Here is a 24,331-nt window from a genome sequence, read left to right as displayed (position 1 = left end):
AAGTTAGAGCTCAGAGAGGGCGTGGGCAGCAGGGGATGCTCTCCAGAGAGGCAGCCATCCATCTTTGGTTTTTTTGACTCAAAAGGCTAGAAGGCACTGCCAGAATCCTGGAGATTGACTGTGAGAGTAATACAGCCCATAAAACTTCCAAACACTCCCAAAAAACTGCGTCCCAGTCAACAAAGGGCATCAGTCAAAATGGCTGGGCCACTTTCCATACCTTAATGATCTGGTAGTAGTTGGGAGCATACGATTCATCCACGGGCTCTAAGAAGGGCCAGGAGTCCTTGTGAGCCTTCACCACATCTAGAACTGGCAGCAGCAAGAGAAAGGGGAATGGTTACACTCACACACACACACACACAGAAGGATTTCACTTTGAGAAAGCTGGGGTGGGACTAACCTTTGTACATGGCTGTGAACTCATCGTCCAGCTCAAAGCTGCAATGGGAAGCACCACAGTGAATATGCAGAATGAGGACAGATAAGACATGCTCTGCACTTTATCTTCTCTTCCACCCATGCAGTGCCACAATGCTGGCAAATAGGCCTCATCACAAACACTCCTCTCACATGCACCAAACCCAGATGTTTCTCAGCTCACTCCTCTCACTGTTCTCCAGCCTCACTTCTCCCTCTGCATTCCTGTGAATGATCACACTCCTCTCCTTGCCATACTTACTGCTCCAATACCCCAGTGTGCTGCAAGGACCCTTTGTGTACTCACATATCCTTGGTCCTTCTCTCTTCCCTGGCAGGGGAGCTGGGATCCAAGTGGGAAAGCTCAGGGGGGAGCTCCTTCCCCTGTGCCAGCAGCCAGGCCCGCTCTTCACGAAGTTTCCTCCTCCTGGCCCGTTCTGCAGTGGGAAGAGATCAAAAACCATTCAGCACTCCTAGCCCACATCTTGCAGGGAAACAGAAGGTGCCCCTGCAGCTCTCAAGAACTCCAGTGGGATGGTCTTGTACTTTGAGCAAAACCAGCAACAGCACAGGCGCAGGTGAGGTGAGAATACAGTGCACCATCAACAGCCTCATCATCCTCCCTTGGTTTCTATCACCAACTTTGAGGCACAACTGTGACACAGATGCTGCCTTAGGCAACTTCCAGAAGTGGTGTGGCACAAAGAGGGAAGCTCAACACCCAGCCCCAGGCACAGCTCAGAGAGCTGGCTTGTTGTTATCCCCCTTCAGGGGCTTCACCTCAGGCAGGTGAATTTGAGGCAGGTGCCTTTGCACTGGATGGGATGAAGAGCAGTGCCAGGGAAGTTCTAGCAGCCGAGTGGCCATGAGTAACTGGGGACATTATTATCCTCCATGGCTGGCTTTGGGAAGGCTGCTCAGGTAGGGCTTCATGGCCAGCAGCCAGAGAGAGCAAGTTGCCACACATGAGGGCCACTGGGACAGCTTTAGTTTAAAGAAGTGAGACACAGGAAGAAGCAGTGCTGGTAATGTAACCTGTGGTTTGCAACCAGACAGCTGGCTAACAGATTGCTTCATAATAGAAAGTTTATGGGCTCTCATGAACCTCATTTCCTTTTTCTTATAGGAAATCTGAATTCATTTGACTTGCGAAACACCTGTGGTCAGACCAACCTTCTGTAGGAGCAGAATTCTCTGAAAGTGATGTGGAGGGAGAGATGTCACAGGATAAGCCACATCAGGGAACACCCAGAGTGAAAGAAACATGAGAGAGACTTGGCTAACACCCCCTAGCAGAGGCTCTGCCTTTGGAAAATGCCAGCTACTCAAGGGGTACCAGCTCTGGTGGAAAAATATTTATTAAAGTCCTACTCTGTCAGTTGAAAACAAATTTGAGATGGGGGTTGAGAGCATAAGAAAAGTAGAAATAGCTACAAGGTGAGTGTTTGTAGGGACATCCATTGGCAGATATGTCAAAGACTGGTAAAAAAGCACCTGAATTTCCTGTTAGAAGACTCCGGGTAGCACTAAAGTCAGGATTAAAGGACTTGCATCTAAGGTCTCCTACAGAATCTAAGAGAATTGAATAACCAGAATTCCAACACTGAATTTCAGGTAAGAGAGAATTATCTGAGTCTGTCCAAGCACTGTTCAGAATTCAAGCTTCTTTCATAAAATTAGCAATTCTTAGATGGGATTGCAATGGATGCCTAAGTGAGAAAGCTGAGGAGAACATGAAGTGATTATTTGGGCAGCAAATGAAAAATCTCGTCACAACAGCAGCCAGGAGGTAAAGATTGTGTAGATTTTAAAAATCCACCAACATCTGCCAAGGATCTGACCTGGTAAACTGACAGGAATTGAGGAGGGCTACCCTGGTACCAGATCTCAGGATTAATAGCAGGAGTCTCTACCATAGCTAATGATTAATGTAGTGTGTTCAAGATCACTGGCAGAGCTCATTTTTATACTGTTGGCCTGGGTCAAGTCCTACCCAGCAGCTTTCAAAATCTAAATAATGCCCCAAAAAAGTACCTCAACCAGCTAGAAAGTCATGTATGTGAGAGATTGTGTTGAAGCAGCATCTGGAAAGAGAACAGTGAAACTCTAGCATGCTGTTGTGGTAGAAATCTAAAAATCTAGAATCTATAAAAACTTATAAATTCAGGAGAGTACAGATGGGCCCAGCAGGACACTTGTTACCTGGGGGGTGTGTTGGAGTTTGGGGAATTGTAATCTCAGGCTGGAAACAGGAATGTCATGTAAAAACAGGAATACCATCCAAAACTGAGAAGGTGAAATTCATCACAGAGAAGATATTTCACATCCCCCCTCTACAGAAGGCCATGAAAATTAGCTTTGTCATCCTAAAATTTCTGTTGTTTGATGTCCAGTTTTAAAAAGTCTAAACCAAGTAAAACAAATGATATGATTTTCAAATCACTTCCTCTCTATCCTAAGAACTGTCGTGACAGTAAATGCTAATGGTGAGTGTGCTTGGCACTAACAAAAGATCATTAAGAACCCAGTTTTACATGGAGAGCTGCTGGTTCTAGGGATAAAAGATACTGTAGTGATTTAACTGAATAAATCAACATAACCTTTGCAAAAAGCTTTTCCACCAGCTTAAAAGGACACTTCTTGTGACTAAGCCTAAATGGACTAGAGAAGAGTTTAAACTGAAAGAAACTGCACAAAACCAAATTAAAGCACCTGTGCCATTAAAAGCATGAATATAGGCTAACTTGGCTTAAAAGAGGCTGATGCTCAGCCTCATGCCAGGTTCTTTGCATGGCTTTGGTGTCTTTGGATCCGATGATGTAATGATTGCATTTACCCAGAAAAGGAAGTGGCTTATACCAAAACAAAACCATTTCACAGGAACATTTATCTTTGCAGCTCTTGTGGAACTTCAAGACTAATTTTGCCTATAGACATGAAGCATTAAACCACAGAGAATCTGCAATTTGCCAAGGGAAACATATATCTGTGGGAGATATGGATGCTGCATGAGTCTCTAAAGCACCTGATTAGCTAGGACTAACAACCAGGAATACACAAAGGCCAAGGAAGTAATTGGTTTTTCTAAAGGTTAGAAAGGTAAGCAGGTAAAAGAAGCTATTCTTAGATAACATCTGGCCTCCTACCAAACATCTGGTAGCAAACTGTTCCGTTTTGGAAAGTTTACAAGGCTTGCATGAACCTAGCCTTTTTTTCCTTTTCTGATTCTTTATCTGCTTCAGGACTCATGATACTGATACTCCCCCAGTTTTTACTGATATTGCCACAGTTTTCTGAGGATGTTCAGCCTTTCCACAGAACTACAACAGCCCAGCCAGTCACTGTGTCTAAAGCAGCAGCTAAAGGAATCCTCCATAAGTGAGGCCAACAGAGAGAAGGTGGTCAGAAATGGGCTTGCTCTGACACCCACACCTACATGTGACTGGCTGACTGCCTGCTGTCTGTGCCTTGATCTGATGTATTAAACACTACAGGGCTGTTTGCTCCAGAACAGCTTAAATCAGCATTTAATTCATTTAATTTAATTCATTTAATTTAATTTAATTCATTTGCCACCTGAAATTGCCACCTCTAGTGCTCTATGTAGCCTGGTCTCTTCCTTTTTAGTTCTCCAATTGATAAGGCCAGTAGCAATATAAAAATACTGCTCTTCCTGTTCCATGTTATCCCATTCCCTTTCTCCTCAAAGGGAATTCTTCTTCCATAATGGATTGTGCCAAAAAGAACCAAATGCTATCCAGTGAGAGCAAATTCAGCTAATCCTGCACACAGGGAAATCATGAGGAGACAGAACTGAGAAACAACATAAATAGCCGGAGAAAAAAATGGACAGCTGGGGCAAGAAAGAAAATAGGCATGGCTTGAAGGAGACAACACAGTCTAAAGGTGCCCCAGAGAACAGCCACCAACACTGAGAGGGCAGACAAAGGAAAAGAAACTACAGTCAGACCAATTTATCAGAGGTAAGTGCAAGAAAAGATTCTCATTAGCAAGTCTGGCAGGAGAGGAATGCAAATGGCAGACTTGAATTCAAGATCTCAGTCTTGACTTTGAAAGCTTCCACTCCTGCTCCACACTGGCTGCACGTTACCTTCCACTGCTTTGACCTTCTCCTCCATCTCCCTCTTCCTCTCCTCCTTCAGCAGCTGCTCCTGCTCCCTCTTCTGCACTGCTAGGAGGATCTGGCGCTCCTCCTCTTCCTCTCTGCGCCTCTGCTTCTCCATGGAGCTCAGCACATTCGGGTTTACCTGTGACAGAACGATGCAACAAAACCTGTAATGTACTGGCTCACTGAAAGCTGAGGGCAGAGGCAGGTTTACTTTGAGGAAATATTAAAGCACACCTACAATGAAATGACTGGGAAGAAAAAAAAGGGTGGGGAAAAAAAGGGTTTGTATGTATGATTTCCTAGATGAAAAGCAACATGGAAAGGGAAGTTATTTGTCAAGCGATGAAATCCTACTGATGCAAGGACAATGGAGGGAGAAGCGATGGGTTAGACAAGCTGCCATTCTGTCAGGGATGCACCGTGCGCATTTCTCTTCCCTTCTGGGCACAGCATTCAGGCTGTTGACACCCTCACACAACACCTCTACCTCTTCCAGCTAGCAGAGCTCTGACTGCAAGTGTGAGAAGAAAGGACTACTTTGCCAAACCTGTCTCTGCTGCAAAACACAGAACACTTCAATAGGAAAAGCGTCTGGTACAGCCTTGTGTCAAGGTATCATTAGGAATGTTTTCCTTTCCTGTTCAAAAATTTCTGCGTGCTAATCTGCCCTGAACTGGCTCTCGTTTGTTTGTTTGGACAGTTTTCCTGCTGGGTCCCAAAACCAGTTCTCTCATTCAGAGACACCTGGCTCTTTATTGCCCCACTTTCTCACCTCCCCACTGCCAGCAGGCTGCAAGGCTGTGTTTGATCCTACTTAAGACTGCAGGCTTCCCAGACCAGGGACTGCCTGCTCCTATTTCTCCAATAAAGTATGAGGCATGTATATGGAAGTGTGGAATTATCTTTATTACCTTAATTTAATTATAAGACAAACATATCAGTCATCCACCAGCCACTCCTACCCCTGTGACCAAGATGTGTGTGCCTTATCAGCAGGGAATTTCAACCAGAAAAGAACAGCGTACATGCAGTTTGCTCCAACTTCATTTTCAGGGAATAACCAGCAACCAGCACTTAGGCAGAAGGCATTTCCTGAGGATTAGCAATCAGCCGGGGTCCCTTGGCTGCTGCTCAGACCATCGACTTCTCCAGGCCCATTATTAATCCCCAGGAAAGAAAAATGTTCTGGCACCACGATTACTATTTTGTCCTTGTTTCATTGCCCAGGAATGGAACCTGGGGGTGCTTTGATGAATGCCTAGAAATGTTGTCTGGTTTCACTGTACATTCATTCCCCCTCTGCCTCCCCTTCCCCTACACAGCCCTGTGCTGCCCTGCAAACTCCCACTCCAGTTCATGCAGATGAGCACCATGCAGCATCTCCAGTATCAACAGCACATTAAAAGAATTATGCTTCAACCACCAACAGTCACAGAGAAGTGTCCAAGAGAGGGTCATGGGACTCTTGACAAAATTAGGACCATATCCTGCATTTAGGGACAAGAAAAACCACCTGTTCTGTGCTGATCTTGTAAGGTAAAACCCAGAGCTTTATCTCACCACGAGGGAATCATTCTCTTCTTTTCCATTTTATGTCTTTGTCAAAATGTTATCACTTTTTACTCATCTATCTCTTTCCTAGGGAAATCATTCTCCGAGTTCAGGTGCCTTGAGATTAGCCAGCTTCTCCTCACAACCAGTTTTAAGTTTGTTTCTCAACCCCTCACTCCATCCAATTATTCCTAGTTACACTCTTCTGGGTGAACATAAATTCTTCTTTTCTTCAGTCACATTCCAGCCTTTACCTTACGGACTTCTTCAGACACTTACACAACACCCACATTTCTACAGTTAGATTAAATGTTTTCTTATAAAGCAATCCTTTCATTTCCCTGGAAGGATTATTCCAGTTGTCTCTCAGACCTTTCCTCCCTGATCAATATCCAAACACCAAGATGCCCAGGATTGTACTATGACACGGACAACAAGTCAAGAACCTAGAGAATTGGGATCTACATTTCCACTTTTGATTCTTTTTATATCCCTTTCTCAAAAGCTCTGCCATCTGATTCGCTACCCCTGAGCTGCAAACAACTTCCTTTCAGACCTGACCCTGACCAGTGTCAAACAGTTTTCCTCTGACTTTCTTGATAAATCTTTAAATTGCAATAGGAACCAAAAGAGACAAATGCTGCAGTAAGAGAAAGAAATGAGCAGGAACCAGCCACCAAACTTGGTATGCCAAGATATTTTAATGAGGATGTGACCATCAGCCTTTACATTCCCAAACCAGTAGATGTAAGCCAGCCTGTCATGTTCTGATTTCTTTGATTGTTGGTACATAGGTAAGACCTTCCCTTTCCCTGGATTAACATAACTTCCACCAGTCATGTCCTGTGGAAACAGGAACACAACACCCAAGTGCAGTGCTCACACCAGGACCTCTCCAAGCCTGCAGGGCACACTCAGCACCCTGTGCTTTAATGGAATGACACAGGATCCACAGCACGCTCCAGCTCAACCACCACAAATACTGCATCAACAAAGCACTTTTAAACAAAGGACAGGGTGTCATCCTACCACATCTAGAAAGCAAAGAAAAGGAGAAACCACAAATACTATGTAATGAGCCCCAAGGACTGCAGTGGACACCAACAACAGAATTTACTCCCTGCAGCACTTGCAGGGCAGCAACAGGGCTGCATGAGCCCTTTGAGACACTTCAAACACAGAAACAACCTGATTTTCACAAGGATCCTCTGCCTGATGTCCCACCCAAGTCCATTGGGGACGAGTGTGCTCAGCTCAGGGTTAAAAAAAATACACAAACACAATCCACTAAACTTGGATTGGTGGAAGCAGACGCTTATTGGAACAACAAAAGCAAGAACCAAACACAAACTTCCTTCCTGTCCACAGGGGTGGCTAAAGGACGCTTCTCCAGCTTCCTCCCCACTCGGAGGATAAAATCCACGGCATCACCGCCTCCTTCCCTCCGGCAGAGAGCACTCCAGGACACAACATCACTGCTGGCCCCTGGCCCTGGGGCTCTGAAAGGGCCAAACTTCTGCCTGTAGCTCTGCTCCCCAGCCGGTGGTATCAGACTTCAGGGCCAGAAGGGCAGAAGGCGCGGGTGCCCTGAGTGCCCTGGCCCGCTCAGGTTTCCGCAGCGCTCCCCTAATGAGGGTGCTGCTCAGGCAGCTCTTAATGAGGAGCTAATCTGAACCACCTGTTGAGAAATCCCCCTCAGGATCAGGAGCCCACGGAGCAGTTCCATCTCCAGCTCCAGCCGGGAGAAAGGGCTCACCTGCACCGGAGCACTTCCATCTCCAGCTCCAGCCCGGAGAAAGGTCTCACCTGCACCAGGCTGGAGCTTTCTTCCTCCCCCAGGCTTGCCAGCTGCCCACCCTGGCTTGAGGAACAAGCCACCAGACACGCTGGCACCTTCCCTGGCTGCCCCATCCTGCAGGGGAGCAGCAGCACTCTGGCACTGGTTGGCTCCCCATGTCCCGGCGCACAGGGTGCCAGGAGGGGCCCCTGCTCGCTGGGAATGTTTCACTGGCCCACAGGCAGCAATTAACAGCCCTGTGCCGCCTCAGACCTGGAGCACCTGCGGTACTGATTAGCATCATTCAGGCTCCATGTGTTTCCCACTCCCCTCCTCCTCCTCTGGGATTTCTGCTGCCTGTGAACAAACACGTGTCCCTGTGCTTCCTGCACCGTGCGCTTTGCAGAGAGCAATTCTGGCCCCTGACTGACCATCGCTGGGGTCTTATTTTCCTCTCAGCAGGCTTTTATCTGCAGCACGATGAGAGGTTCTTCCTTCCTTTTATTTATCTGAAAGTTCTAAGTAATTACGTTTATTGCAGGGGGAACTGCACTTTCTCCTTTGTTTTGGGGGAACCCCTGACTCTGGCTCACACAGCGTATTCCCTGCAGCCTGATTTCCCGGGGTTTGACAAAACACCAGGTAACCACGTTTCCATTACATCTACAGTGAGAGATTATGCCCCAACCTGATAGAACTGAGAGAGCTTTTTCCTCTGGAGCTAATCCTGTGTTGTCTGACCGATAGCTTTGGGTAGCAGTTGCCAGTTCAAAGACCCCCCATCTCCACAGCCCCGTGTCCCAGTGTGGCTGTTAGGGGCTGTGTGGTGAACTGGATCGGAAAACTGATCTATGTTAAAAACAACCCCGACCAAGAAAAAGGTTATATTTAACTCCAGTCATTTTCCTTGGTCTGGTTCACTGCACAGACCCTCAAGCAGCAGCAGCACTGATGGGGTGGAGAGGAGATGAGGGTGAGGAGGCACGGAAAGCGCCGTTTGAGCCCACAAGGCTGCAGTTTGATCAGCATTTCTTTAAGCAGCCTAAATTGTGACTTCCATTTCCAGCTGACCCCCTCCTAGCCCAGCTCCATCCTGCATCAGTCATCCTCTCCCTCGGCGCTATCTACACCCTCATGTGTTTGCAGCCTCACGTTTTCCCCTTGGCTGAATTTCTGTCATTTCCCTTTGTAAGCCGGTTCTTCTAGCCCTCTCATCCTTCTTCAACTTTTCTTTGAACTGCCTCGAATGTGCCAGCACTTTCATTGAAGTGGAATTCCCCAGGCTGAGCGCAGATTTCCATACGCAGCTGCAGCGGGCTGTGCTCTGCTCGAGCCCGGTTACCTCTGCGAGCAGAGGGCAGCACCTCCCTGCTCGCCATGGAAACCCCGGGTGTCAGCCTGCCTTTGACGGGCATTACCACCCATCTCTCTTTCAGCACAGCCACTTTCAAGCGACTCCTTCTCACTGAATAGCGATGCTGCGGTTTATTTCTTCCCCCAGGAGGCATCTGCTCTCGCCTCCCTCCGCCGTCCTCCCCCTCACCTCCTGCTTGATTGTTTTGATGGGCTGATGGTCAGACATCCACCTGGGAGAAAACTCTGTCCGCTGCAGACGCTTCTCCTGAAACGGGGTTGAGAATTGAGGGAAGGAAAAAGAGAGTGGAGGAAATTAGGGCACATCGGTGAAACTGGCAGGAGAAACTCTGAGGGCTAGAAGTGACCATGAAATCCCTATTAGCTTTACAAGGGTAGCAAACAAGCAAACTGAACTCGGTCCAAGAACATCACGCTGACTGCAGAGCCTGCTTTGCAAAGCCATCCAGCCGAAGGATCCCTTTCCAGCTCTGTCCCACCTGAAAACATTCAGCTGATGGACAAAACCCTTCCGAGTTCTGGGGCTCTGACACACCAGCTCAAAGCAGACTTAGCTAGGACAGCTAAGCAGCCAGTGCCCCTTCAGAGAAACGGCAGTAAAAGTGGAATCACGGGCAGTTTGCAGGGGAAAGCCAGGCTGTAAATCGCAGCAGTTCAAAAGCACAGAGGTCCCCTGCCAGCAGGAAAGGGCCACAGAACAGGGCTGAAGACAGTAACCCCTTCAGCCATCCTACCTACGCTGCAACCACCAACCAGATCCTCGAGCACCCACTCCAGCACTGCCACAGTGTGGGGGAGAGTCCTCCCCCCCACAGCCACGACACTTGCAGGCTGTAGGTGCAGGGGCAGAACGGGGTGACAGGCTGCTGGGGCTTGGCTCTCCTTCACTCAGCAAGCATCCATGCTCCTGGAAGCGGCCAAAGAGAGGTAAACAGGATGTCATGTCTCCTCACCTTCTGTGCAATCATGTTGCAGATCTCCGGCAGGAAGTCTTCACTCAAGAGTTTGTAGAGCTGCCTCTCTCTAAGGGAAGTCCTCTCTCTGAAGCTCTCTGTGACCTGCCTCCACTCCTCTTCCGTCTGGCACAGCAACCACCATGTCCCACGGCCAGGCCCTTGGGACCCTTCAGAAACATGAAAGGATGTTATCTCCACAGCAGTTATGACCAACAGCTCCTCTCGATCCCTTCTCTCCCCTGGGCTCAGGAAGAGCAAAAGACACTGGCAATGGCCCCTGTTATGGAAAACATTCCCTTTGCTGTAGACCCAAAGTTCTCTTCATGCACCAGAAGCACTGCTGCCTCTGAGAGCGATGCCAAGATAGAGAGGAAGCACACAGGTGAAGAAATAACAGTGGCACATGGCAGCACAGAGATAGTGTGACATCCCTGTAGCAAGCCCACACTCCAGTTACTGCAGACTGGAGAAAAGAATTGAATTTGTTTTTTGTAATGGCGGCTGTCAGCCAGAGCAGGACATAGGGAACTGCAAATGTTGGATTTAGTCTGGCAGCAGAATAAAGCCCTCAAAAAATAATGTAATTTGAAATAAGCTTTTTAAAGCACTGCAAACCATTTCTGCAGTGAAAAAAATCCTCCTTCTCCCTCCCTGCAAATGAAACATTTTGTTTGCAGGCACTTGAAAGAACAGAAGAGGAAGCAGAGGACAGGGTTCATCAGGCTGCCAGATGAGGGGGAAATTCCAAAAGTTCACATCCCATCCCTGCTCGATCCAAAGTGGGATTGAAGCAGATCACCCACTGCTCTGAAGCATGCCCCAACCACCAAGACACTCTGAGAGCTGTTCCACCTTGTGTGAAACATCTGAATATTAATTGTGAAGGAAGGGCTCTCTTGCACTGTGGTTGGAACACCCACCTGGAGTTGGGGAGTGTGGTTCCTGCTCCACAAATGTTCACCCAGAGCAGTGAAGCCTCATGGGTTGCAACTTGTATGCTTTTGCCCCAGGATGTTCTCTAAGCAAAAAAAGGTGGTGGCCTTTTTTTTTTTTTTGGAGTGGGGAAAATCTTGGATCAAACACCTTCAGACTGAGGGGTTCTGAGCTCCTGAAGGGTTCTGAGCTCCCTCTAGACTTTTCTAGGGCTAGCCACTGGCTCCCAGAAAGAAAGCAATGGTCATCAGCACCACTGGCAGATGGCATGCACCGTCTCACCACATTTTCAGGCAAACTAACAACACAAAATACAAAGAAGTAAAAAACCTGAACCTGACTCTGGGCCCTTGTGGATCTGAGCTGCGAGTGCCTCTGACATGCAAGCTCTCAGGTTGTCCTAGGAAGGCTGGAAAGCTGCAGGCTCCCTCCAGCACCTGCCCTCTGTCAGGTGCCCGGGGTGCAGTGGCACAGAGTTTCAGCTCTGTGAATGTACTGGGGACTGCTAACTAAGACTGCAAAGGTCCAGCCGTGTGCTGGTTCTGCTGCTCTGGCTGTGCAAAGCCATGCCTTGCCCACCTGCAGCAGGGAGCTTACCTGCATCCTGCCCCAAAGCCTGCCTCCCTGTTTGCCATTCCCTTGCCAGCTGCCCACGGACAACTCATTTCAATAGCAAACAGCACTGAGGCACTGCTTTGTGCCAGCAGAAGATTACTCTGCAGCTGAAGTGACACAATTTGCTGGAAGACAATGATCTGATAAAACTCCCAGCGCATCGCTCCGGCTCCGGAGCAGCCGCCAGGAAATCTGAAGACAAAGGGCAAAGGGAAGGAGGCATGGGAAAGACAATGCCACCCTTGCCTTTTATTGTGAGGCAACAGGCAGGCTGAGTCTCTGGGTTTTGTGGAAGCCAGTGGCTACACATGTATGACAAATGAGTCCCAGCTCCCTTGAACTCACTTTCACGTCATGTTGCTAACTCGCTTTTTGCCTTGTTAACTCTCAGCTGGGTACTCCCAAGACAGTTTACCACTCTCAGCCACCCAATGGCCATGGGGAAGAAAAAGTGAGAGGATCAAAAAGGTTCTTCCTTCCCTATTTTAGCATCACTCACTCCACTCTCTTCCCCATCTGAAAAAACACACCTGCTCACAAGAGGGGTGTGCTCTTACCCCTGGAAGATTAAGGACCATTCCTAGCCTGCTTTTTTAGGTGAGCCCTTGTATTCTAGTGTATCCCAGGTTAGATTTCTTCACCCCAAACTCAGCCATGATAAAACAGGAAGGCTGCAGGTGCCCAGGCTCCCAGCTGCCAGGCAGTCTGTAACACAAACCCCTCCTTCCAAACTTGGCCCCAGCCACCAGCAGAAAGACTCTCCTGAGAAAGGCTGGGTTGTCTCTCAGGTGCCTCTCTGGGTTTTGGTAATTTAAGAGCCTTATTAGCTGGTGGTATCAACCCTGATACTGCAAAATCTCTTTACCATTTCTGATCTGAGTCTCGTGGATAAGCAAGTTGTCTTCTGCCTTCTCCCTACCAAAAAAGAAAGAGAAGTGATACAATAAATACATTACTTCACATCACTGAAATGCAGCTGCTTCTGAGGAGAAGAATACGGAACAGTGCAAATATTCAGTGAAGAGCAAAACCATGAGAAGAACACTGCAGAACACATGTTTGATATATATTTTCAAATACATATTTGCCACAGCTTTGTAAAGTTTTTATAAGTGAAGGGTGCAGGATGAAGTTTAGCAAGTACAATATCTCAGTTCTCATGGGAAGCATCCCAAAATCTACGTGGACTCAAGTGGCCAGGGTTTCTGGCTTCAAGCCACACAGTGAAAGTATTCTTTATCAAGAGCAAACTCCCTAGCACTGCATGGTGGAACTGCATTTGAAGTGAGGTGGTTGGAAGAGTGATGCCCACTGTTTCACTGAACTTCCAGCTCAGTCAGAATTTGCTTTGGAGAGTGATCAAAGCATCCCCCAAGTCTGAGCTTGCTTCACTTCTGAGCTGCATTGAAATTGTGGCTACATGGTATATACATACTTATTGGGGGAACCCCAGAAATACTTTATAATTCTCTCTGGGAATGTATGTATTTTACGTCTGTTGCAGGAAGAACTCTTCCATACCTCAGCAAGTTTTCCTCCAGTAGTTTTTTCCGCTTTGGAGGTCGCCCTCTTCTCTTGCCTGTTTTCCCAGGAACATTTGGGGTGTTTGTCTGCCCCCCACATCCCCTGAAAAATGGCCAAAAAAAAAAAAAAAAAAGGGCAAAACAACCATGAAGTATCTGCCAAGCAAGGGAACCGAGGCTGGCAGGATGGGAGAAGGGCACGGAAATCAGAACAGCTGCTCGGAACCCAACCAAAGGAGGGATTAAATCAGAGCAGCAACAGGACGGGGAGGGGAGAGGAGGGATTCCCACTGGCTGGGAGCCTGGTCTGGGAGCCGCCGGCACGGCACGGCGCGGCACGGCGCGGGGCAGACAGGCAGGAATGCGGTGGGGCAGGCAGCATGGCTCCCACAGCAGGCTCTGCTCCCACAGCAGGCTCTGCCGGTGCCACAAAGGCTGCGGGCTGCCCGCCACACAATGCAGCCTGCCTGGCAACTCGGGTCCCGCCCGCGCTGCCCCTCTCCAGGCCCCGCTCCCCCCGGCACAACAGCAGTCAGGCGGAGCCCCTCGGCCGGGCTGGCTGCACCCACACGCGGCAGGGGGTGCACTGTTACCTGTCTGGAGCCAGCTCCCCGTTGGGTTGGCCCTGCACAGGGTCCTCCTTGTACATCCTGGTGCCGTAGAAGTACCAGTACAGGGCGCCGCTGCTGTCCTCGCCCAGCGGCTCCACGCGGAGGCTGTCGGCGTCCAAGCCCTGCGCCCACCGGGAGCCCCCCGCCAGACGGTGACAAGTTGAAAAGCGGCCACATTGTCACACGAGACATGATGACACCCCTCCGTAAACACCTCCCTCCCTCCCTCCTTCCCTCCCACCATGCCACAGCAGCAGTACAGCTGCTCCTCCCGGCCGAGCTGGGAAAATGTTACTCCGGGGGGAAGGCGACGTTCGCTCTCTGTCCAGGGAGGGATTTAGATTGGCATCTCTAATTTGAATGGCCTCTCTCGTTTTAACATTTCATCTCTGGTGCTCCTGACAGGGAAGGTCTAATTAGTGCTGGCGACAGTCACGCACAGCCCTGAGAAGCTCCCTGCCCCCCTCCCCTCCTCCACCCTCCCCCAGTATACCTCATCCCCATCCTTTCATCTCACAGCATCCCTCAGCAAGGCAGCAGTCTCAGCTCTCACAGCCCTGCCATTCCCATTAAAGCATCTCCAAACTCCCTCTTTGCAGAAAGAGCAGCCAATGAAGCCAATTTCCTTACTCCCATGTTATGAATACATCCACACAGGACAAGGGCCCAAGTCCTGAGCAAGCCAATGCAAGGCAGAGGAGGGCAAAGGGAACTGCTGACAAGCTGTGACCCCTCCTCATCCCAGGAAGATTCTGATCCAGCCCAGCTCCTGTGGGCACCCAGTTTCCCTCATCCCTGCTGCCCCAGGCACCTTGAGGAGGTCGAAGACATCGTCTGCGTCGAGGCGGTAGTCGCAGAGGCGGTGCAGGATCTCCACCCGCGTGCGCAGGGGCAGCTCCTGGAAGGTGCACTCCCGCAGAGGGTTGGGCTTCCCCTCCTCCAGCTCCCAGCGGTAGTTGATGATGTCCTCCAGGTAGCTGTGAAACGTCTGGGGTCTAACCAAGGCAGAAAAGGTCACACACACTTACTGCAGTTCGTCATGTCCAGAAATGCCCGGTGCACCAAGCAACTGCAGCGAACAGCGCAGAGCCCGAGAGCAGCTGAAGGAAAACTGTCAGATATGGATGGGTGCAGCTCCATCATTCACATTCCCAACGTGCAGCAATCTCACAGCAGCACCACAGGATGACATGTTACACACAGCTTTTTATACACAGACTTTATTCTTTTCTAAGCAGAAGGAGCCAAGCATGGTAGCAACTCATCCCCTTTCTATCCCAATGGGCAGTGCCTCGTGCTAGCACCAATAGCAACCCTTTACTAAAAAAGAATGCAACGCAATTTATGAGCCTGTTTCCCTTCCAACTCTTCCCATTTGATGTGGAGACCATTTTCTTCACATTTCCCTTTGCCCCTCACATCTGTCATTGCCAAGCCCTGCTCCTCTCTACTTCTTTAGAAGTTTTCCATGCCCTGGTTCAATGACTTGAGACTTTGCACAGCTGATCACTTCCTCCCCACTTTGCTGCTGCATGCTTCCCATATTCCTGTGGTGGTCCCTGGTCTCCTCTCCCTCCATCCCCAAAGGTGTTGCCACTTTCTGCCTGTTCCTCCATTGGTGGCTCTGGCAGACATGAGCACAGCCCACCTCATACATGTGGCTTGGACACTGCCACACAACAAGGCTCATCCCCAACAGGAGTGCCCCTCCCAAAAAGGAGTCAGTAGAGGACTCCCTCCCTCTCTACTCCCCCAGATGATCAAGATGAACACTTGAACTCTTCATAAACATTACTATTAAAATGATGTTTCTCATTTTCTAGCTGGGTCACATTAAGTCCTGCTGTCACTGCCAGCAGTTCATCATAAAACCCAAGGAAGCAGATATTTCTTACCATCATCTAGCACTGAGAGTGAATATCCCCATCTGACACGTATAAGACCACTGATGGAGCTTAAGGCTAAAAGAACTCCTCTCTATATTTCAATGAGACTCAAGCCTTTATTCTGAATGCTCAAAATTTCAGGGGAAGGAACGAAAAGGGGCCATGTCCCTAAAAACACAAAACTTTCTGAAGATCTGTCCATATGACTTTGAGTCCTGAGAGTCGCCAGGCTCGCTCAGCCTGCTCGAGTTGTGTACCCTGAGCACAGCAAAAGGGGACCCCCCCCATGGCCCAGCCATTCTTGCACACACGGGAAGTCCATATGCCAGCAAGAACACCACTGGGTACACATTCCCACCAGCTCTCAAAAAGGCAGCTCCACTTGATAGGTTTTTGGCACAAGCAGATTACTCTATATGATTAATGGAACGGCGCCAGCACTACAGAATTGCACTTCCCTGAGAAATTGCTAACTTCTACAAAAGCTATTATATTTTAACAAAGAGGTGGAGGAGTGTGATCCAGCTGGAGAAAGATCATTAAAAGTCAACAAGAAGTTAGCTATTAGACAGGGTCTTCAGACAATTGGTAAAGACCGGACTTCTTTGCAAGGACCATGACTGGACAGTGACTGCGAGAACGAAGGAACAGATGCCTCAAGCCATGTCCACCTGGCATGTTTCCCTTCCTCCTTGAGTAGAGGGAAGTGCAGATCACCCTGCAGATCACTCCTCACCAGCCTGCTTCTCTCTGACGTCAAATGCAAGCTGACCTCCCAGAGATATTTCCCCTCACTGCACCACTGTTGCCAGCCCTCTGGTTGTGTTTAACAACAGGCGCTCGAGTGTACCTAAACCTAGTGCCCTCTGCAGCCTGCAGTCTGCTCCATCTGCATGGCACAAGCAAAGCATCAGTGCTCCCAAGTGTTGTTGTTTCACTAATATCAGCAATCAGACAAATATAATTTGAAACAGCCCCCTACGCTGACAAAGTTCAGTCAGAAAGGGAGGACTGACATTTTATGAAATGCCTCAGAACTGCCTCAAGTCGTTGGTAATTTTAGGATGAAAACTACAGCAAACATCCCTTTTTAGAGTGAGATATTCAGTACACAGTACACCTACCTGAAGTAGCTGTGCATTCCTGCGTTGTCTTTCTCAAATATCCCAAGACCTGACTTACAGCAAGGACTTCGATTTGGGAAAGGGAGCAATAATAGATTCCCTTTACAGACTTTTTAAGAGTGGTATTTGATCACATATCTTAAATGTCAGATATTTACAGAAGTCATTAGATTAAAATAAAAAAAGAAGAGAAAGAGAGAAGGAGAGAAGGAGAGAAGAAGAGAAGGAGAGAGAGAGAGAGAGAAAGAGAGAGAGAGAGAAAGAGAGAAAGAGAGAAAGAGAGAAAGAGAGAAAGAGAGAAAGAGAGGAAAAAAGAGAGAAAGAGAGAAAGAGAGAGAGAAAGATAGAAAGAGAGAAAGAAAAAAAGAAAAAAAGGCAGTTTTGATTGTCTTCCAGAACAGAAATAGTGATGAGAACATCTTTTCCTGAAAGCAGTAAAGCATCACTTGTATTTGGATGCTTAGCCCAGAAGCAGAAGGCAAACAATTGTAAGCTTTCAGAGAGCAAGAGTTTCAGCCCCACAAGTTCAGTTCTTCAACTCTGCCAGAGCTCAAGGCAGAAGATTATCTCATCAAATCTGATACAGAGGTTCTGCCTATTTCAAATCAAAATGGACTGAAAAAGCAGTTTCCCTAGGATCCTGAATAACTAGTGGATGAAAAGGATTGCCAGGAAGAAACCACAAAAGTAGAAGGGTTTTATCTACTCCTATTTTTTTTTCTACCTAAAAAAATGTGGGAGGGAATGGTGCAGACAGATACTTTTACCACTTGCACGAGTTCACTTATCTTGCTCTATCATTTTGGCTGCTTTCAAAGAAAACTGATCCAGGAAGCTGCTTAATTCCAGAAGATCATTTGAAATCTCTGCCTATGTAACTCTCCTTCCCCCTAGGGATTGGCTCTGTTGATTTAACCAATTTGGTTTTAGTTTGACTTTCACATAAGTGGCTAACACTAGAAATTTCCGCCGTCCACCCGGCGTTCGGTGCATTACAAGCTCTGCTCTTAAGAGTACTTTTGAGTTCCTACCCCCATCAATTTTCAAAGACAGCTACTGTGCATTTGTCGCTTTGAATAAGGATAGAAATGAGAACCAGAGATGGGAAACAGATGTCTCAAGGCATTCCCAATCACTCTCAATCTTACCCAATTTATATTTTCCCTCTTAATGGGAACCGACCTCCTTCCTCCAGACAAATGTAGGGTGCTCGTCCTCACCCTGTCTGCCACACCTACAGCTAGTTTCATTTATCCCATCTCTTACATTTGCCTTTGAAAAAGTTTCTGAAACAGCTCTCTTGGTTTGGAGAAGAAAATCTGCAGGGAGGACAGCAATCTATGAGAACCCTGCCCTTGGGGTTCTTCCCTGCGCAAAGCAGGAATGCCCAGGAATAGCTGTTTGGAATAACCTGTAAAATTCAAACCCAAGGATCAGAGAGACTGGATCCAAAAATGGAATTATGTGGATACAGTCTGTTAAATACCCTTTCTTCAAGCTCACTAGTGGGACAGCAATACACTTGAAAGTCTTACAGAGTCTCTGCTGTAGCTGAGAACCTCCAAGAACTCTTTTGTAAGTGGGAAGAAGGCAGGAAGGAGATCACTGAGCTGAGAAGACAGATGTATCTCTTCTCCAGAGGTTCTCAGCACCACTGAGATGTGTAAAAACACCCAGCATGTGGAGGCAGCGTTAGGTCAGTCCTGTCCTTTTCTCTACAAACTGGAGCATTCCCAAGGAGGTTGAACTGGTACACGGGCACATTCTGTCTCAGGGCACGCATCCAAAGGAAAACCAACCCTCTTCCAAAAGTAAATTGGGAGTCTTAGAAACAATTTATGAGAAAAGTGTGAGACCACGGGCCACGGCTCTTGCCACATCTCAACCACTTCCTGATGTACAGCACAGGCAGCTTCCACACAGCTCACTAACCAAGGAAAGGCACTACAGAAACCAGCTACAACAAACCAGAAAAGGCACCTCCAAAAGCTCTGCAACTCCAAAACTTCTCCCATGCCAACATGATTAGCACCATTAATATTTCATAAACTGAGATAAACTCTCTCTCACTTGTCAAAACATCCCTTGCTTTGCAGTTGCCCCTCAGTGTTGGATAGCTGTAGTGGGGCAGTGGTGGAGTGGTACATGCATATACATGGATGCAGATGGTTTTTCAAGTGCAATTCTTAGTCTTATCCCTGGCTCCACTCTGAAACCACAGGGTTGTTGTCAGAGGTCCCTATCTTTTTTTGCAAAGATTAGAAAGGAGGTCAAAGCTGAATTGCAACTGTGGTTGAAAGTTTTAATGGTATGTTGCATACACAAAGGGAAATCTGGGGCACAGGGAAGGACACAACCTAGCACATGTGTGTCAAAGGGGAGGAACAGCCTCACACCATCCACAGGAGCACCACTGAGGCCGCAGCTCAAGTTGCCTGTGATCCTTAGCAGCAGCTGCAAAGAAATCAGGGCATAAAGAAGATGGAGCAAGCTGAGGGAGGGGCTCCTCTGCACCGTGGGTATCAGCGCCCAGAAGAGCCAGAGAAATGATCCAGCCCTGACAGCTCCGTGCCGCAGCCCGGCCATCTGCTGCCTCCCAGAGAGGGAGGCTGCTCTGCTGCTCCAGAGGGGAGCTGAGGACTCCTCCCCCCGCCTGGCAATCCCAGCGTTTTCCCTGCTCAAAGGAGAGGCACCCTTCCCATCCCTTTGAACGCGTGGGGTCATGCTCTGCTGTCACAAAAAAGCAGCTTGGTCACCGTGCCCGGCTTCCTAGAGGGGCTCCTTTGGAGACCTCGGGAAAAGAGAGAGGAGGAGAATTTCACAGAGCTGACAGGATCTATGGAAAAATTTGGTTGGAGGTTCTGCTGTGCGCTCTTGGCAGGGAGCAGCTGCACCTAGAGACCCCAGCCCCACAGGGACCCTGTGGGAGAAGCTCAACGTGAAATTCCTTCTGAGAAAATTGGGGCTGAATTATGTGTACAGACACACATGCTTATTTTTTTTTATCCTCGTGCCCAAAGGAAGCAGAGTCACTTGTGCTTTTAGTTCTAAAGACTCCAAAGTAAATCAAATCTTGGCTGGAAAACTGTAAACAAAATCAAGCCAAACAAACAAAAGCTAAACCAAACACTAATTCAGTAAGAGAGTCCCCGTGTCAATCTGTGCTTCCTGCAGGCAGCATGCCATGGCCCAAGTGTGGAATTACTGTCACAGCACATTGCCCTAACTGGTCTACTGCTGCCAATTCTTTTACAAGCCCTCCCCCCACACATCTCTCAAAAAAACCCTAAAACCCACCTCTCACAAAATCTCCGAGCCTATGGGAGCAAATATTGGATTAAAGGAAACATCAGGGTGAGGAGCTGAAATATCAGAGACAAAAATTTACCAACAACTTTTGGACACTGCTGGCACACACAAATAAGCCTTCTGAAAGTTTAGATGCCAAATAATTGCCTGGACCCACTAGCTAGAATATCTGTCATGTTGACAGTGTTTTAAGGCTCTCGTTTCATTTAATTTACAAAATGCAATGGAAGAGTAAACACTGGCATGCTCTGGAGCTAAAACTGCTGGGAAAAAGGCAAGTCTGACCTGCATCTAATCCCAGCCAGTATATTGTTCTTGAGATTAACACCAAGAACCCTGACAAAACCAGAGCGTGACAGAGAGCAGGAACAACAACAGACCTCTTCCAACTCCTGTCCAAGAGTTGTATGTGGGAGGAACACGGAAAATGAGAGTGGGAGAGCTCAGCCTTTCTACCAAAGACCATTTAAACGTAAACGTAATTACTCTTGAAGTTCCTATTACAGAGTTAGCCAGCAAGGGAGATAATAGAGGTGATACTTCTGTCTGGTAAAGGCTTTAAAAGCTGAAAAAGACTCTGATAAATTCAGTCACCCAGCACAAGTGTTGCTTTTAGGAGGTTCTCAGTACCAAATGAAAAAACACTTCTTGGGCATCTAATTCACAGCACACAAGAGAACTGGCTTTGCCTTTGTGATCTCTCTAGTTAAAAGAGACAACAACAAAAATCTAGGTCTTCTCAGAACAGACGTTTTATAATGGAATAATTTTATGGACTGAAGATATTTCACCTTATGGGCTGGCACCTTTTAGGTTCTGAATTGGCAAAAAGGCACCAGCTTGGTGTTGGGAGTCACTCAGGTGTTAATGAGAGCATTAACTGACAGATGGCATTCAAGATATTTCTCGCCTCTCCAATGAAGACAGCTTCTTTGCTACAGCAGAGATCAGGAAAGCTTAATTCTTAACAAGCATACAATGCTTTGGCACAAAGGCAAGCCCTCTGGAAGGTAATGGGAAGGATTCAGGGTTTGCTGGGATGACCTCAGTCAAACATCATTAAGAGGGTCAGGAGAAGCAAAGCCTATTTCTGAAGAAAAAAAAAATAATGTAAGGGCCCCCATGATCAATCTATCGTGGCTTGTCAGAAAGAGAAAGCTTAGGCTGACCTTAGAAGCAATATGAGTTACTACTACCAGCCTGACCTTGAGCTCTCATGTAACAATGGAGACCTTTTTTTTACTGTATTAATGAGCTTTCTTATCTGAGGTGGGGGAGGAAGCTTTATGGACCAGCTTGTACTTCACCTTCAATTTACCCTACTGAGAAACCAAGTCAAGTACGATGAGGGGGAAAAAGAGACAGCCCCATCCTTCAGGGGGAGGAGAGGGAGGCTGGAGAGGAATCCTTCCAAGCCCTGCGTGTGCAGCTGGCCCAGAAGGCAAAGCCAAGAGGGAGCACATATTGCTCAGACCACGGGCCAGCTTGTCATCAGGGTGGGCAAACTGCCTGAGGCCCAAGGGCGAGCAGCACCCTCCTGAAGGGTCCTGCACAGAACAGCAAAATGACCAGGAGGCTGGAGATCCAGGAATCACCACCTCAGGCTTTAACAGCCACCTTTAGCAGTGCCACCAGCTGCACCACGGATGGGGACAGGCTTCAAAAATTCCAGCCAAGGACAGTCTAGACGGAGCAGTAACTCCACACCACACTTGTGACAGACCTCGGCAAGGTCTAACCCTGCTGAGCTCTTGTGATGAAGGAAACAAACACTCAGACACATCCTGCTTTTCAGTGCCTGGAGAAAACCTGCTGGCCTACCAGAGACTGAACAAGAGGAGTACAGCTGACATTAAGGACCCTGAATGAGATCACAAAGTAGGGGGGAAAACTAATTCAAATTACATGGATCAGACCTCCAGAGTGAAGTTTCTCCTCCCAGAGTTGTAAAGACAGCAGAGATTGCTGGAGCACAAGACCATCACAAGGCATGCACGGGTCTGCCTTTTGTCCTCCATGGCAAGCTAGAACTAGTTTTTTGAATGCAGACATTGCCCAGACCTCACAAATTCTGTGGCTTACCTGTATGGTCATCAGGTAAGGGAAGAGAAAGACATCTGAAGATTCCAGCAGGTGGATGGCACTGGGCTCTACACACAGGGACATTTGTCTTCACCATTGCTGACCATGGGAATACAGTCTTTCTACATTAGAACCATTGTTTTGTTTCAAAACAGAAGGATAGAAGATTACCTAGTTAGCAGATGTTAAGTAGAGCAGCTCTTCCCTAAAACAGTCTGGCCTATCTCCTGGATTTGGCAGTCTGAAACGTGGGCAATTGGAGGCTTCCACATCCATGAAAGATACACCCACACCTTCCACAAAGGTCAAGGACAGTAGATTTCATCACTCAAGCAGTTCCTGTTCCCTGCTCCTCATTGTCCATCCCATAACTCACTGCCAGAACTCAAGCATGGCAGAGACCAGAGACCACCTGGAGAATATGCTGAAGCCATGCTTAGAGAAGACATCAGGGTTCTGCAGCTTTCCTCCAGCATGGTAACACTAAGCCAGGACAGGAGGTTCACCAGCAGAAGGGTGGTATGATCCTGCTACAGAAATTTTTATCTAATTAGAGATTTTAAAACTAATGTACATGGTTGGATTTACATGGTGGGCTTCCCACCTGAACTCCAGAAGTTCTTCTTTAGGAGAGGGGAAAAAACCATCTATGGAAACCCCTGGCTGTCAGCAGCTGTGAGAGCTCTCCCACTCCTTGTCTCCCTCCATATCCCATGCAGTCAGACCTGGGGGAGCTGGAAGGGGAGCTGGCAGACACGCTGCATATCCCACAGAGAAGCAGAATAGGAACAGCTCTGGAGCGAGGCAGTGTCTCTGGGGAGGCAGGGAGAATGGAGAGCTGCTGTGGGCTGTCTGCTCTAATAAGGGATCACACCACAGGAGCATGTGCTGGCTTGACAGAAGCAAGTGCAGCCACTTAACCTGGGTATGACAGCTGAAGGGGGAGCGTTGCTTTGCTACCCCCAAAAAAAGGGAAGAGAAGAGAGGGGAAGGCACGAGGTGACCACAGCTGCCCACCCTTCAGGAACATCCCAGGTCTGCTAGCCCAGATTTCTCACCCCAACCACAGCCTGAGCAACCATGGAAATTTCTGGCTTGGGCTCCTTGGCGTTACTAGACCACGCTCAGCAAATCTTAAACTAGGTGGAGATGCCCTTTTACCTCCCCTGAGCTGGTATGTGCTGCCTGCCAGCCCTTTTCCCTCACACCAAGGACAGGAGGGACTGAAGCCATCTCACACACCAGTGTGGCAAAAGGGCAGGCTCTGATCTTCCCCAGCTGCCTGTGGCCCACGCTTCTCCAGTGATTTGGCTCTTATCTAGCAACAGCCCTAAGAACCACACAGCTGCTGGGGTGCCTTGTTTGTTATTTTGCTGAGAAAAGGCAGAAAAGCAGCAGAGATATCAGCACAGAGACAGCACTGTCCTGCATTGGTCTCTTCTGGAAAGGCTCTTCCTTAGGCTGGCAAATGCAGGGACAGGCAGGAGTGCTGAGATAAGTGTCTATTTGATCTTTTTTCCCCCATTCACCCTGGATTTTTCACTGCTTTATGTTCACAAAGTGCCAAGGCAGCTAATCAGTGCTCTGTGACCCCTGTTAATTGGGCTGTGTGAGAGAAAGGCAGCACTGGCAGGAGAAATCACACATACCTGTTACTTTGAACTGTCCTGTCATATTCCTGCTTGCAGGAGCTCCAAGCACCCTTCTGCGAGCCAGGGCTGCTCTGTTTTCATCACCATCCCCAGGATCAGCAGGAGGGGCCACAAGTGTTTTGTGCCAAGGCCCTGCCCCTAACACCTCAAAGTACAGGGAGGCAAAGACATATTGTTGTTTCTCCTTCCGTGTGAGAAGGTGAAAGTAATTTTATGTGAAGGAAACACAACCTGAAGGCGCTGATGGCCCTTCTTTCACCTATGCCCAGCTGCTCCTCACTGCCCTGATCTGCCTTGGCTGTTTTCTCCCTCACCCTCCCCACCACAACACGAGGAAGGAGTGAGCAGATGCCCAGCATCCATCTCCCCATCCCAAGAGACCAGCACGG

The 24,331-nt window shown here is 48.2% G+C and overlaps 1 protein-coding gene across 2 annotated transcripts in view; it reads right to left on the bottom strand.

The window, feature by feature from the left end:
- LOC134549513 (chromatin remodeling regulator CECR2) overlaps window positions 1–24,331 on the bottom strand; it is a 92,308-nt gene that overhangs the window by 8,418 nt on the left and 59,559 nt on the right. Inside the window, exons 3-12 of one of the 2 annotated variants that reach the window (XM_063395110.1) lie at window positions 14,701–14,884; window positions 13,872–14,011; window positions 13,277–13,381; window positions 12,621–12,670; window positions 10,205–10,374; window positions 9,421–9,498; window positions 4,532–4,688; window positions 728–857; window positions 404–441; window positions 221–312 (exon numbers count right to left, since the gene is read on the bottom strand). In XM_063395110.1, the coding sequence (XP_063251180.1) occupies window positions 221–312; window positions 404–441; window positions 728–857; window positions 4,532–4,688; window positions 9,421–9,498; window positions 10,205–10,374; window positions 12,621–12,670; window positions 13,277–13,381; window positions 13,872–14,011; window positions 14,701–14,884 (1,144 nt within the window). The remainder of the gene's footprint in view (window positions 1–220; window positions 313–403; window positions 442–727; window positions 858–4,531; window positions 4,689–9,420; window positions 9,499–10,204; window positions 10,375–12,620; window positions 12,671–13,276; window positions 13,382–13,871; window positions 14,012–14,700; window positions 14,885–24,331) is intronic. The other variant, XM_063395111.1, reaches the window with a different exon arrangement.

This window comes from Prinia subflava, chromosome 4 (genome assembly GCF_021018805.1).
Source record: "Prinia subflava isolate CZ2003 ecotype Zambia chromosome 4, Cam_Psub_1.2, whole genome shotgun sequence".
In the NCBI taxonomy this organism is placed as follows: domain Eukaryota; kingdom Metazoa; phylum Chordata; class Aves; order Passeriformes; family Cisticolidae; genus Prinia; species Prinia subflava.
This window is presented reverse-complemented; position numbering and strand designations above follow the sequence as displayed.